The sequence below is a fragment of the Fringilla coelebs genome, assembly GCF_963513975.1.
Source record: "Fringilla coelebs genome assembly, chromosome: 17".
NCBI classification, from domain to species: Eukaryota; Metazoa; Chordata; class Aves; order Passeriformes; family Fringillidae; genus Fringilla; species Fringilla coelebs.
Window position 1 is genome coordinate 8,204,027 of NC_140043.1, and position 15,160 is coordinate 8,219,186.

Here is a 15,160-nt window from a genome sequence, read left to right on the forward strand (position 1 = left end):
GTGATGTGTCCCTACTTGGCAAAGCAGTCAATCAGGAATCAGTTAGAAGGTACCTTACAAAAACCAGTTATGATTGCTGTGCACACACACACGTTGAACACAGTACCAGAGTTTCAGTCTTTGCCTCTGTCTCCACAGCTCAGTTAATGACATTATAAAGCACCTTCCTGTTTTAAAAAAACCCCCATCAGCTTGTACCAGAACGAGATCCTGCCACTGCTGTGCTTCAAAGACACTGGGGAGGAGACCCTTGAGGACAGAATATTACCCCAAGACACTCTGAAACCTGAAACAGATGAGGGCTGTGATATTTCTTGCCCACTGTTACCAGATTAACCTTTCATTTGCTCACCACTTCTGTTTGCCCAACAGAAGGACTCACCACTGCTGTTTGCCCAACCTGTGATAAGCTCGAAATGAAGTCATTTTGTCAGCTATAAAATGTCAGTTGTCAAAACAACATATTTGTTTTCGCTCAGTACCTTACCTACAGCATCTTATATTCATTGCCATATTAGTGCACCCACAAAGGGAAAATAAGATTCTCACTGCAATGGAAGAATGATGTCACCAAACTGCAGGATGCTAAGTCCAGGAGCCCACATCTTATCACAGCACTTGTGAAACCGTATCCTCCAGCTGCAAGAACAAATCCAGAGATGATTTTACAAAACACTTGGGGATGCATTTAAAACATCTGAAATAAGGAGGGAAGGTAAGCTGGAGATGACCTTCCAAGCTCTGTTTGCAAACATTTGCATGTTAATGAAACCTTACAGTGCTGTCAATGGTACAGTCAGGAACTCTCCTATGGCAAACTCTGTCACTGGCAATGATTCATCAACCTTTCACTCAGAAAACCTGACCTCCATTTTCTAATACCTTGCAGAACATCCTGGGGAAATTTATCAGGTTTTGTCAGGCTTCATGAAGGCATGGCAGTGATTATGGTGTTTTTAGGTGTGCCAGTCACTGATCTCACAAACACAGATGAGACAGTCCTCAAGAGAATGAATATCTGTTGGTAACTGGCTGTTACTTTAAATACATGGGTGACTCTTCATTATCCGGATTTTCTTCCATTCCACAGTACCAAATGTAAATTATTTGGCAGATCCTCAAAGTAACAATTTCTCATGTCAACCAAACCTCATACATTGTTACAATTTGGTTTTCTTACACACATTTCAGAAATGTGCAATCTTTGTAAAGTTACACAGATTTTATGACTTAGTTGAGAAAGGTTAGTAACTTTCCAAATGGAAAAGCTATCAGCAAGTTTTGTGCTCACACACATACTGACCCTTGAACAGTGATGTAGATGTCTTTCCCACAGAAATATGCTTGTAGATTAAAAAACCAAAAATGCCCATGATCTGCAGTCCAGGGTCATGCTACAACTCCAGCATATGGCAATGAGTCAAAAATGTTCAGCTTTACTCATTTATAGGGCATTTCAATTGCCTCTCATTACCACTGACCTTTCGTTAACACAGAGCATTGACCTGAGCTAAGGTGGAATAGTCCCCTGCCATGGAAAACTGCTGCTGCAAAAGCCAAAGAATATTCGAGATACCTGATGTAACAAAAAGATAACCAATGGCACATGTATTCTTTCCAGGCATGGTTTATTGAAAACACACCAAACTGTTATCCTACATACCTGGTTTCTAACAAGCATTCTACTTGTCTGCATTATGGAAAGATCCTATCATCATCATAATACATTCTGTCACGGTAATATTTGTTTTATGAAAAGCATAATCCACCTTTTTTCCCCTCCATACTTGTAAAATCAAACCATTCTAAGTGTTTCAGTTTATAGTACAGTGTAAATACAATGCAAAATCCTACCAGTCTAATCTACAGAGAGAATGTTGAGCAGTTATTACAGAAAACACATTGTTGATTTTTTTAAATTCTCCTACCATGAAAATTTTAAGGCACATGATAGTTACAAACACATTAGCTACTAATTACCAGTAAGCTTCTTAGTCTAGTTTATTTTGTTTTTTTTCTGAACAGTAAGAACCAGATTGGCAGGCCTTGTAGTATCTGCACTATCTTCCTCCTCACCTTGGACTTCAGATCATCCTACCCTGATGTCAAACTTTAAACAGAAAACAAAGGCTCATAATATCTTCCCCTTAAATGCACTAGGTTAGTTACTGTATCAGTAAATCAGAGATTTTTTCTGTCAAAGATAAGGAAACACCAGATTTTAGGGGCATCATAAAGAAATTTTGCAAGAAACTACACCTATATAAACACCTTCAAAAACTCCACCCCAACAGCACAAACCTGCTGGCTGAAAGTATTGGCACATTGTAGGTTTCACTGAGCCAGCAGTGGCTCAGCAGAAGAGGCTATAACCACTCTTATGTGCCCATTTGGCTTCTGAAGCTTTGCTTACTCGAGGGTTTGACATGTGCACCTCTCTCACAGGTAGCTGAGCCTATGCTCAACCTTAAGGCAGGTAACAGAAGGTAACTCACCACCTTCAGTCCCATGAAACTGCTCTAGGAGTGAAAACTGCTTTGCCTAGCACAAGGCTTTTCTGCTAGAAAGCATTACTGAAACTGCTCCTCAGAGCTGGCACAAACTTAGGAAACTGCTGTACCAGACATGCCACCCCTGGCTTTCTTCACGTGTCCCTGACAGCAAGTCAGTTCCTAGTCCCCAGGGGCACCTTGGCAACAGAGACCAGATTTGCTTTCCTGTCAGAAGCACATTCAGAACCAGAAGGTCTGAGCATGTGAGAACAGATCTGGGATCAGCAGCAGTTATGCCAGAACAGAAGACACTGAAGATTGGAACCTATGGCTGCCCAAGCTGTTCCCTAGGGAGCATTTCAAGCTGACAACACACCTAGAGTTGTATGTTTGGCTATACTGCTACTTAAATCCACAACAGAACCAAAATGTCCTACATTGCCTTTTGCTCTCCTCCTTGGATTCCACAGACACACTGACTGAGCTGGGAAGCCATAAAGCACAACTGCTTGCACACTTACTTGATGCTTCTCCAGGGGAGTTGGCAGTGTGTTTTTTTCAGTGAAAATGCCTGGGAGATATGCAAGCCACCTTCCTAGAAGAAGGTTCTACAGAAATCATATGCTGTCAGAAGTCTCCCTCTCCCCTGTGTTAACTCAGCCCTGACTGGGCCATCAAATTTCCTCCTCTTCTTTAGCAGGAGTCTTGCAACACCATCACTTCCTTCCACAACCATCCCTCCCACTACAATTTCTGCAGGTAGAAATCTCTTCTATCCCAGCCCTTTGCAGGCAGATTCCCTCCTGCTTTCACAGTGGAGTCAACAGTAAAAGAGGAGGTCACATACCTGAGCCCTAAAAAGCAGTGCCTAGACCCTACTGCAGCATTAGTCAACACACACTGCCACTTTCCCTTCTTTACATACAGTCCCTGCTGCCAAAATACAACAATTATGGGTTCATATACCCACATTCCAGAACAGCTCAAACAGCCAGTCACACTTGTGCCAACAAGGGGAGAGGTGAGGGCAGGGGTGGGCACACATCCCACCAGTGAGCCCCTGGCCATAGACAAAAGGACATTACATCACCAGACCTGGTTCAAGGTATCCTGCTTTGGACCTCAGCAGGTGGGCTGATAATACAAGGTGATAGTCTCACATACAAGTCATCCCCCAATCTGTTTTCTTTCCTCACCATCCAAACAACAGTTAGTCAAGAAGAAAAACCCCACAGTAATGTTGAGGATGGGTTATTGCTACATACTTGGGAATTAGTTGTCAATGTAAGGCATGGGAAGGGTAGGGAGTTGACATGTGATTCCCAGGGGAAGCCTTGGCCCATCAACTTGGTATCCAACTTCTTGACATACCATCCTCTGATTTTCTGCAGCAATAAACCATGCTGTCAGCTCACAACTTTCCTGGCTGCTGTAACACCCCCAGGAAAACAAAGAACAGTTCATTACAATGACCTGGGCAGCCAGTGCCATTTAACCTGATAGGGACAGTTCAGGGTGCAGTGTAAATACCAAAAAAGACTTTTGAGAGAAATGAGATGGGGTCTGAATCTGCTTCTCAAATATGCTTAGTGTTTTTTAGACACAGATGAATGTAGACTCCAACCCAGATTCTGAGTGTCCCTGTAGTGTCCCAATAAGAGCCATGGGATATCTAGGATTGGAAGTCATGATCATAATTGGCCCCAGTCACTTCACTTGCTCCCTCCTGTGGTTTTCTCTGTTAACTTCTTGCTGGCTTTGAAATATCTGCACAATAACTAAACCACAAAGTCTTAGCAGAGACTCCTTTCAACAGTCAGGTCTTTATTTTTAAGTGAACTTTTTCTCAGACTCCTTTGGTAAATATATGATTTGAAGTAGATCAGGGACAGACTGACAGCATGGCCCTTCTCTTACACTGTTCTAGTTAGCTACAAAGCAGGTTCCATTGCTAATTACTGAACGTTTTTAAAAAAATCCTTTCATATACAAAAAGAATACACCAAGTACATAACCAAAAGTGATATAAAACTCTTCTGTGTAGCTTGGTTAAAAGGGTCTCCGCGTATTGGCAGAACAAGTATGAAAAGAGCACCATTGATATAATATACAGTCAGACGATGTATCTGGTTTCATTGCCACACTTTATCTACACAGAGAGACACTGCCCCAACACAGATAGTCACAGGTGCCTCTCTTTGCTTCCCTTGATCCGCTGAGCATCTTTGGCCCAATAGGACTCTCATGCAGGTGAAAAAACAAATCTTTGCTATGTTGATTTGCTCCAAGCAACTTCACCTTCCCCAGGATCCAGAAGTGACACTGCAACGTATGTGGAAGATGAGGGTCAAAAAGGGAGGGTGCGAAGCAGCACACGTATCATCCAAATCACTGACAGCTTCTGGCATCAGTCTTTTTCCCTGAATCAACAAATGCTTCCCTCTCCTGCAAACTACTTTACATGGTTTTTGTTAACCTATTCTCTGCACAACAATATATATATATATAGATATATAGACTTTTTTATTTATTTATATATATGTATTCATGTCAAATTTTTAATATACTCAAGAAGATACAAAGCTCTTGGTACTTGCCTTTTTTTAAATTTTTAAAATTTTTTTTACAAAAAATGTCATGGTTACTATTACAGTAATATTTTGGGGGAGGTGACATTGTTGGATACTTCCCCTTTTTAGTTACAAAAGGAACGGCAGGCACTGAAAACCGCAAATGATGTTTGCTAGACTCAAGGATGTGCTTTCCAGTCACACCGTTTTTAGGAGCTTGTTTAAAACTAAATGTGGCAATCAAAGAACAATGGCAACCAAGTAAAATCAGCAAAAGTCCTCTCAATGCTGATACTGAGAAATTTGCTTCCTATTCTCATCTGCTGCCCTCCCTTGACCAATGCCTGGAGAAAATCAGTGATCTGAAATAATTTAGTCCCGCCATTTCCAGATACCACATTTGCAGAGTACATTTTCTTGAGGTAAACATTCCCCCTACAGAAGGCAGGCCTTGGCATCCTGGAGGAGAGCTGCTGCACACAGGTGATTTTCACGCCATGTGAAATATGCAATCTCAAAAGCAAAGGAACGCAGAAACCATAACAATGATTTTAAAATGCCAAACCAGTTCCCTTTGTGGCATTTTTCATCAGCCCAAATCAAACATGGATCCAACACTGAAAAATTTACTATCAAATGTGACAGACCTATCTCAAATTTATAGCGTGTTCAAAATGAGACATCCTACAAAAAAGCTCCTATTTCCTTCAATGTCTTAACAGCTATGGCAAAAGTAGTTCATCATCATCAATGCAACAATGATACATTTAACATGTAAAAGCTCCTTATTGCAATCTTTGAGAACATGAAAATAAAAAGCCAGCCAACTCCATTTCCCAGCACATATTTCTGAACCAGGGACACTGAAACCTTCCATAAACTGCTTTTCAATATGTAGAAATAAAAACAGAGACATTACAGAATTCAAAAGGCAGAAGTATTGTACACCAGATTATAATGATAATATAGCACTGTGATTGATATAGCTTACTCTAAAAGCAGATTATACAGCTTGCATCAATTTTGTCATCCACTCTCCAGTTCATTTAACTAGCGTTTAATAGTTTTTGTTCTGCATTTTCTCCCTTCATTGAAATCCAATAAACTCACTCAACATTCCTGCACCTTCTGTGGGAATAATAGAGAAAACCTAAACATTTTTCAGAAAGCCTTCAAAAATGTTAAGAGTCACAGTTCAAAAGAAATTCCCCAAAACAAAAACCAAAACAACGAACCCCAAACCAGAAAAGTGCTATTCTCCTCATGGCTACACCTATGGTATCATTTCAAATATCCCGCAGTTCCTCTCTCGCTGTGAAGCTGCCGCATGATGTGCGCTTCTCCAACTTGGCACCATCCACACGTAAGAGTCACCTAAGAACACAGCCAGCTACATGGAAGCTTGGATTCTCTTTTCTTGCTTTTCTTCTTGCAGGAGTGGGAGGGAGGGGGAGGCGGTGGCTGTTTCTGGTGGGAATGTCAGGGAGTTAAGCAGCAGAGTGTCTCGCTGTAAGGCATTGTGCTCCGGGCGATGGCACTCGGGTGGGTTCGCTCCCCACGCCCTCCTGGGACCTGCAGCCCTCCCAGTCTGAATGGCAGTGGTGACTGATGAGATCCTCTGGGTCGATTCAATGTTTGTTTCTCCCCCCTCAATTAAAAAAAATGTGGTTGGACTTTAGCCCTGCAAAATAAAGTCAGACTGATTAATACCAGTCATAAGCATGGCCTTGGTGATCTCCATCACCTTGTGGTAGCACAGTGACTGAAAATACCAACCTATGCCAACACATGGGCTCCTTGAAGAGCATGTCTGGGAAAAACAAGCACAGACCTAATTTTTCATTAAGTCAGGACCCCACCTGTAGGGCTTCACTGCTCAGAGCAGAGTGCAGGAATGAAGCAGGCACCACAGGCACATTTGTGCTAGCCCTGTGCCTGAGCCACCATGGCTGATCACACAGTGCTGAGCAGCCATGGAAGGCCAGTGTGCCAGGACCTGCTCTGTGACAGCACCTCAAAATGCTGAAAGCCTCCTCTGGGCAGGTGCTTCCAACCAGAAACAGAAACTATCTGCTAACACCTTGCATTTCTACTAGACTGAAAGGAAGGAGGGGAAAAAATATCCAGTACCACCACCCAAAAACATACAGGAGCTTTCTCTCCCACTAATGAAAGGGATTTCCATGTAGAATTACGGGGGTGGATGACAGCTCATGGTTTGGAACTTGGGCCTTTAAAGTGTCTTGCCCACTCTGATGGGAAAGTTGCTCAGTGCCTTCGTGACAGTCACTGAAATTTTCCTTTAGTCATAGCCAGGGGCACAACACCTGCTGTTCCAAACACAGCATCCTCTGACAGAGTGCCAGAAGGTATCACCGGGGTAACTCGAGCAAGACAGCAGGACACAGATTAGCAGTGGCAGGAGCGAAGAAAGGCTGGTAACATTATTGAGGAGCTTGGCACAAGGCAAAGGCAGACAACTAGAACACAACAAAAAGGCACCTTTCTTTAGTGACACACAATAAAAAAAAAGAAAATGAAAAGTGGGAGTTGTGGGTCACTATTTATTGTGTAACCAATATCATCTCTCCTTGCAAAGTAACTTGTGTACAGTCAGCAGCTTTCCTGCTGTAATTCGTGGGAACCTTAGGGGACATCCAAAAATAGTCAAGGGTATGTTTTTTCTTAAGTCTCAGGCTAATCCTTATAATGAGCATTGAGGGAGAAAAATGGTTGGAAGCAGGAACACACTACTCAAATTCATTCCCATGGCCTAACAGCAGAAATATTTCACATTTCAGCTGACAACTAATCATTCACAATATTAATTTTCTGCCTGGTTATTTGACAGGTTATTTTTAATCAAACAGTGGTGTTTGATTGCATTTCATTAAAGATACACTGAATTGTATAAACACCACTTTTTTTTTTTCTTCCAAATGCACTGTCATCTATCTGTAAGTTAGCAGTTAGATTTGAAGAGATCCCACAGCTATACAGATCATGCACAAGAGAAAGTTATTCACTAGCCCCAATTACCATTAAAAGGACCTACCATGCATGCAAATTAGACCCAGGAGTCAACAGGCTGGGGTTTAATGTCACGGGCATCCACCAGATTCACCGAAGCCCTGTTACTCCTGTTAATGTTTTTCCTATTTGTGTCATTCTGCAGCACAGAGTGAGGAGTTAAAGCAAAACAGAGCGGATTAATCAAACAAAACCACCAAACAAGTCAGCTTAAAGTAGCACAAAGGAAAATTAGTGGTAGAGAAAGAAACAAGATCAGCAAAGGCACAATACTGACAAAAGCATCTGCAACAGCCAGAAGGCCACACTTCCCTGGATTCCCAGCCTCCCTTGAACTTTCACACAGCTCATGAGCCACAACCCCCACGGCCACATTTCTTTTTGGCAGCACAGAGAGGAAGAGCAGCAGCTGCTCAGCTGTGCCCAGGTAAGGGCAGGGCTGTGCATCCCACTGCTGTGCACAATAGCCTGGATTCAGGCTACCCCCAGGTACTCAGAACCAAGAGGCAGCAAAGGCTATGGGTCACACTCTGTTGAGGTGAATTGTTTTTTCTCTCTTTCTCATAAAAGCAAAGCAGCCATTTGCTGAGCTCTGGTTGTGCTTCACTTTGGTCAAACACTGGAGTTAGGGCTGCTTGATGTGATTTTGAGGGTTGCATTGGACCACTTTAATGAATTTTGAGTAGAAAAAATAACAAGTACTTCTTAATTTTCCTAGCTTACCCTATTTTCCTTAAAAAGACATGTTTTGCCAAGTTCCTATTGATCAACATTCTTATATAACTTACTGCATCCATTCCTGCTGCATCCTTGCAAAAATGTACTAGAACTGTGACGAGGGAACTAGGAAGTTTATTTGACTGATACTGGCTCAAGCAGGACCATCTCTTGCCAGTTGGAGGAGAGGGACAGACTGTAGGACTTCAGTAATCAGCTTAAAAAAAGTCCAGGCAGACTGAAGCCACTCTCCAGGGTGTACCTTCTTGGAAAGGCAGAACACAGCAGGAAATGCCTGACTAGGCAAGTTAAAACAGACAAGTTGGTGCAGTCTTCCTAGTTTACCATCTATGGAAGTATTTTTCTCCAAATGCCATTTTTTTATTTCCTTGTTCAATGATGGTGGGTTTGCCTTTCAGCTGACTAAAGTTTAACTGTTTCCTATCAACATAAATCACCTGGATTTTCTGGTATTATCAACAATGTGCTGAAGGTTATTAAGGACAGCCTTCTGCAGACTAGCAATAGTGTCTCCTACCACTGACTCTTATTTTCAATGAATCCTCATTTTCCTTCTTGAAATTACTTCCCCAGGGGAAAACCCAAGCTTGTATTAAGACCAGGGAGAACTGGTGGACACAGCATTAACAGACTTTTTACTCTGAAAAGGTACAGAAGTGCAACAGAAATTACACAGAGCCTACTGAGCCACACTTGCACACAGCCCATAATACAAAAAGTCTTGTAAAGTAAGAATTATTTTTAATTAGAAAGTAGTCTAAATTTGTATTTAGAAGACACACACATAACTGTGCATGTCTCTTCTTCACTCTCCATCTCCCTGGCCCATGGCCATGGTCCACCATCAGGACTGTGAATGACTGCTGCAGAAATGAGTACTAGTCACCACACTGCTGGACATGGACACACAGGATCACACCTGTTTCTTGTGATGAAGACAATAAAGCAGCATGACAATCTGAAGAGACTTGTCAGAACAAAATCTGAGCACAGTTACACAGCTCAGAGCCAGGGAATGCTGCCTGGACAAGGGCAACACAACAAACACTTCCTATCTTTACAACTTCATCCATTTACAAGAGTACAGCAACTACCTGCACTTGCTCCTGCACTGGAAAGCAACATTCTGTTTTTATTTCTAGTTAGCCAAGTGCTTAATTACAAAATAATGCCTTTATGTGAAACAAAAGAAGGCCCTTTATACAGCCCCCTGTGAGTGACTACCCTGTGTTTCTGGTTGAGGACACTGCACTCCTTTCTTCCCAAGGCACTAAACTCAGCAATAAGAGGAGCTCACTTTTAAAGGTTCCTTCTCGGAAGCGTCTCCTGTGTTATCACTGGTCTTGTACTTGCGCTCCTTGTCTCGGTGGTCGATGGTGGAATATCCATCTGAGGAGAAAACACAACAGTCAGGCATGAAGCAAAAACAAGAGCAGAAACAGAGCTGATGCAAGCAGAATTCTTCAGCAAAGGAAAACAAACCACCACAACCCAAAGATGCCGGCAGCCTGCTTCTCATGTGCTCCAGCTCTGAAATTTCATTTTTACTAGCTAAAAACAAACAGAGAAGCCTTCTTTTTATAGCACTGCCAGATGCTGGCACTCATTAGCAAGCAGCACTGTTTTCATCCCAGCCTGCTGCACTTTTTAGTGTGCCCAAGGAAAGCAGCAAGTTGTCATCTCATGCCCTGTGGCTAATGAGCTCCAAATTCAGCCCAAATCCTGCGTTCCTTTCTTAGCAGCCTGATTAATTGGCTGTGTTCATTCTCTGAATGCTCTGCAGCCTGTTACCACTTTTCCTGAGCCTGACTACTAGCAGGACATGACAATAATTTGGAAGAGTCCCTGTCAGAGCACTGAGAAAAAGGGCCTGTTGAGTTGGAAGAAATCTCAGTGCAATCCCTGCTGTGCTTGGGCTGTCTTTCATTACGAAGCAGCACCTGTTGGTGCCTTTTCTCCTGACAACTAAGGAACAGCATGAAAGCATGATGAACACAAGGAAGAAAACTGTGAGAGGGTTTTATAAAGAAATGACTGTAATTATTTCAGAACCTTTACTTTGAATCATTGTCAGACAATGCAAAACTTAATTTATTTTCGTGATGCATCAAATTTCCCTCATTATCAATGACAAATAGATCCTTGCCTGCTCTGCTTTGACAGCATTGTAATCTGGAGTAAACAACACCCAAATTTATACCTCCCTGTAGGCTTTTGTTTTCCCCTGTGTAATTGAGGGATCATTAATGTTTTCTTGTCCTGACAAACTGTGTTTTTAGAATACCACAAAAAGTTTTACATAAACTATCAAAATGCCTCTCTCTCAGTTTGTTACTTGCCTGTAACAGGCCATTAAGGAAAAGTGAGTGATGTTATTTGTGGGCTTCTTGTGGCACTGTTTGCCCACATGACAACTGCACACAGAGCCAGGTTACACTGAGAAAAGCTGCAGTGTTCTATGTGCCTCAAACCTGAGTGCACACAGACCAGCAAACAAGCACCTGAGGCAGGATGTATTTTTGACATCAAGGGCAGTAAGAGATGATTTAACCATGCTGACCAAAAATAACTAAAGAATTCTGGAGTTATACATGTAGTTCACAGATCATAAAGCATGATTTACTACACAGCACTTAACTTACAATTACTTGTTGACAATCAAGATGCCTTACATTCTTAGCTCTTCCTTTTGAACAAAAAAAGAAAAAAACCAGCTGCACCCAGCCACCCAGCCAGCACTTGTGGAGAATGCACGACCAGTAATTCTCTTTCAAATGACAGGCAAGAATACTGCGAATAGGCTATGTCCTAATCTACAGATTCATCATTCAGTTAGGACAAAATACTTCACAAAAGTACGTATTAAGTGATGGAAAAACAGAAAATCAAACTTGCAGCATCTGGGTGGTAGCTTTTTACAATCTCATGGTAACTGTACTCACAAGGATGTAATGGATCACTTTGCATTTTTGTAGTGCCATCATCATGAATGATCGACAAATACTTCCAAAAGGAATTGCCAAGACACAATGGAAACCTTTGAACTACCCCCAGAAAGCAACAGCCACTAAGTGAAGCTGATGGCAGCTGTGATACTTCCCAGGGAGCAAGGTCATTAGTAAACTGTAATAATAAAAAATAAAAAAGCAAAACATATCTTTAATACTACAAAAAAATTAAAACCCCCATATTTAGCCAGGACACATCAGCAAGAGGAAAATCCCACTTTTGCACCAGCAGTAATCTGACCACAAAGAACACTCAAGAACTTTGCCCTTTGCATCTGAATTCCAACGCATTTTGCATTTTGTCCTGTGGGCCCCTGGCCTGTACACAGACTAGCACCCACAGGTCATGTGTCCAAAATCCACACACCGTCCTATGCCTCTGTCAAGATAAGCAGCAGCAGAGATAGGAAGTTCATTATTTGATCAAATAAAATGAGAAATATCTTCAAAGAGGCTGCATTAGAGAAGTAATACGTCACTGCCCCGAGAACCATGGCTCTACAAGAAGTTAGAAATACTGCTTCTCCCATGTTTCAGATTAATTTAAAGAAGAAATCAGAATTGCTTCTGTGGCATAAAAATCTATACACATCTTGCTGCTCCAAGGTATAAGTACATTATTTTGACTTAACACAATCCCTTGTATAGACAAAAGTTACTTTGGTCAATAGAGGAATATCCCATCCTTGGCTTGTTTACTTCTCTCTCTCAGCACCCTGCTTGTTGTTGTCTCTATTGCTTCTCTATCTCCCCCTCACTCTACAGCAACATTTTTAAGTCATCACAAATTACAGGACCAAATACATGCCTGCCAGTGTCAGTCCATCTGTGTCCTCACACAGCTCTCAACTTACAAAAGATCAAACCTCTAAACCCATCAAAGAGGAGACGGAGAAAGGAAAAGTCATGCTTGAAGATGGGCATGGAGGACAGTGGCATTTGAACTCTGTGTCTCTGGTCTGAACAATTTCACCTCCCAAGTGCTCCTGCCTGAGTGCCTTCAGGTTAACTAAGGCACACATAGAGTTTTGGAGGACTTGGCACAGACTGGAGATCATCATTCTGCTGCCTCTGCAGACAGCTCGGGGGCAGGGCCCCAGGAACATGGTGACAGTGGCACTGCTGCTCTCCAGCCTGCCTGGAGCTGGGGACACCTGACAGACCTGATCATCCCATGCTGACTTGTAATACCGGTTTTCTTGTCTCCCAGCACATCCACACCCTACCCAGGATGTTCCACTGCCCCAGACAGCAGGCATCTGACTGCTCTAGTACTGCTAGCTGAGGGGGAACATATCCTTCTGCCTCCCTAACCAATGACAGCCAAGTGATTTCCTCTGTTGAGAAGGATGACCCCTACAGCATTAGAAAAGAAGCTGAAACAGCACCAGCAATTTTCTTTTCTTTTTGTGATCTTGAAGCAGAGCCAATGTAGGTTAACAGGAAAGGCCCAGGCAGCAGGACAACGTAAACACTGGTGAGAAGAGCCCACAGAGGAGGGGCAGACAGGTGGGGATGTTCTGGAACCATCAGTCCTGTATGTATGTCCTCTGCAGGGGATGAACACTGGGCTAGAAGGACCAGTTCATTCCAGAATGGAAAAAGAACAAAAACTCCAGAACACAACAGTCCACTATGAAGTTAAAATCTGGAAATATAGTCTAGACCAGCCTTCTCATATTAATATGCCCATAAGATAAAAAACATGCATTTCGAAGAGCCTGAAGACAAGAGATGAAATGTTGTTATTCCAGTTCCCTGGAATTAAGGATAGTAAATTGAATAAATGAAGTTGAGCTATTTCAGAGGTCAGCTGAAAAGAGAATAAAGTCATAGTCATATTGGAAGTAAAAAGCACTCAAGAGCTAGAATCAGGAAAACTTGACAGATCTCATCTTCTAAAGGTGATAAAAAGATTGGAGAACAGCAGTGGACCCAGAGAATCTGCCTGGTGCTGTACATATGCTGTAAATTTGCATTTTGTTTTGTACTCAGGGCTGTACCAGCAATTCCTGAGAGCATAAGGCAGCAATTAATACTGAGACTATAAACAATCAGCACTGCCCATTCTGCAGCACCTGCCAGCACACAGCTATTCCTGCCAGGCAATCCTCTATGAAGAGATTTTCTTCCATCGTGAGAACAAATGTTTCAGTGTTCCCTAAGGCAAAATACATATGGACAGTTGATTCATGGCAGGTGGCATCTCATTTTTCCAAGAATACAAAAGGTAATATATACCTGTTCTTTTACTTTCTGAACATGCTTGGCTTTTTCTTGGCTCTAACTTGCTATTTTATTTAATCACAGTTACTAATAGCAGTGTACCAAACTGTTTGATCTGAAGGCATTCATATAGGTGCATTTCAATAGGTGCAAATTCTCAAGAGATCACACAGCACCTTTATCTATCTTCTTGGTAAAGAAAAAAAAACCCTAAAAGTTTAACACTACAGAGCTTATCAGTCTCAAAGCACATCACTGACAGTCAGTGGCTCTTAGTCTAGAGGAAAAGCAAGGCTTGTTTAGATGCAGGTAAATGGAAAGTAGAGTCATGAATATCACAGACAATAACCTATTTTTGGTTTTACCTACAAAAACAAAGGCAGAACAGATTTAAACACAAGCAATACATTGAAGTAAATTTTCAACTCTTTCTTTCAGAATCTTGGAGACTTCCAGATCTGTAATGGGGAATGCAGCTGCCTCAGGGACCAGAGTGCAGAATGAAAGCTGGGTCAGTGTACCTCCAATATATGCATAAAGTAGTGGGGGAAATTGGTGTGACACTCTACATGTATACAAAGAAAAAAAGACGATGACCAATCTTTTGTGAGGTAATGTTCTGTTTTAAATGTCAGCTTTATCCATCTGAAATAATATCTCCTAGAGAAATAGCTGAACTTTCCTGTGAGTGACAGTGTGCTCTATTGGAACAGACAGAGAGTTTGATCTATGACTGAATTTACCTGGGCCAAGTTCATCCATAGGTATCATATCACGACTCCCAGACTTCTCATTATCTAGAAAACAGAAGCATTGGAACAACTTGAGGTACATTTACTTTTCTCAAAACCTGGTAGTTCTGAATTAGTCACAAAACCAGAGAGGTTGATAAAGTACAGAATGCAGAGATTATTGTAAAAAAATTCCCAAACTATTCAACTGTTATCCATTCAGAAAGGGAAGTCCGAATCAAATTCTCCAGAGACCACATGTAATCCACGTATTTTCTGCTTTGGCACTGTAATACAGGGCTTTCTCTCTCCAACAGAAACCACAGTTCTGCTTTGGACTACCTACCACGATTAACAAAGCTTCT

General features: G+C 41.9%; 1 protein-coding gene across 3 annotated transcripts in view; it reads right to left on the reverse strand.

The window, feature by feature from the left end:
- Positions 1-1,668: 1,668 nt before the first annotated feature.
- Positions 1,669-15,160, reverse strand: part of ARVCF (ARVCF delta catenin family member) — a gene marked incomplete at its 3' end in the record, with an annotated part of 138,538 nt that continues 125,046 nt past the window's right edge. For 2 of the 3 annotated variants that reach the window (XM_084217081.1, XM_084217080.1), the window contains 3 exons: positions 14,808-14,861; positions 10,128-10,219; positions 8,130-8,231 (listed from right to left, as the gene is read on the reverse strand). In XM_084217081.1, coding sequence (XP_084073207.1) covers positions 8,130-8,231; positions 10,128-10,219; positions 14,808-14,861 — 248 coding nt within the window. Of the gene's footprint in view, positions 6,744-8,129; positions 8,232-10,127; positions 10,220-14,807; positions 14,862-15,160 lie in introns of those variants that run through there. The other variant, XM_084217082.1, reaches the window with a different exon arrangement.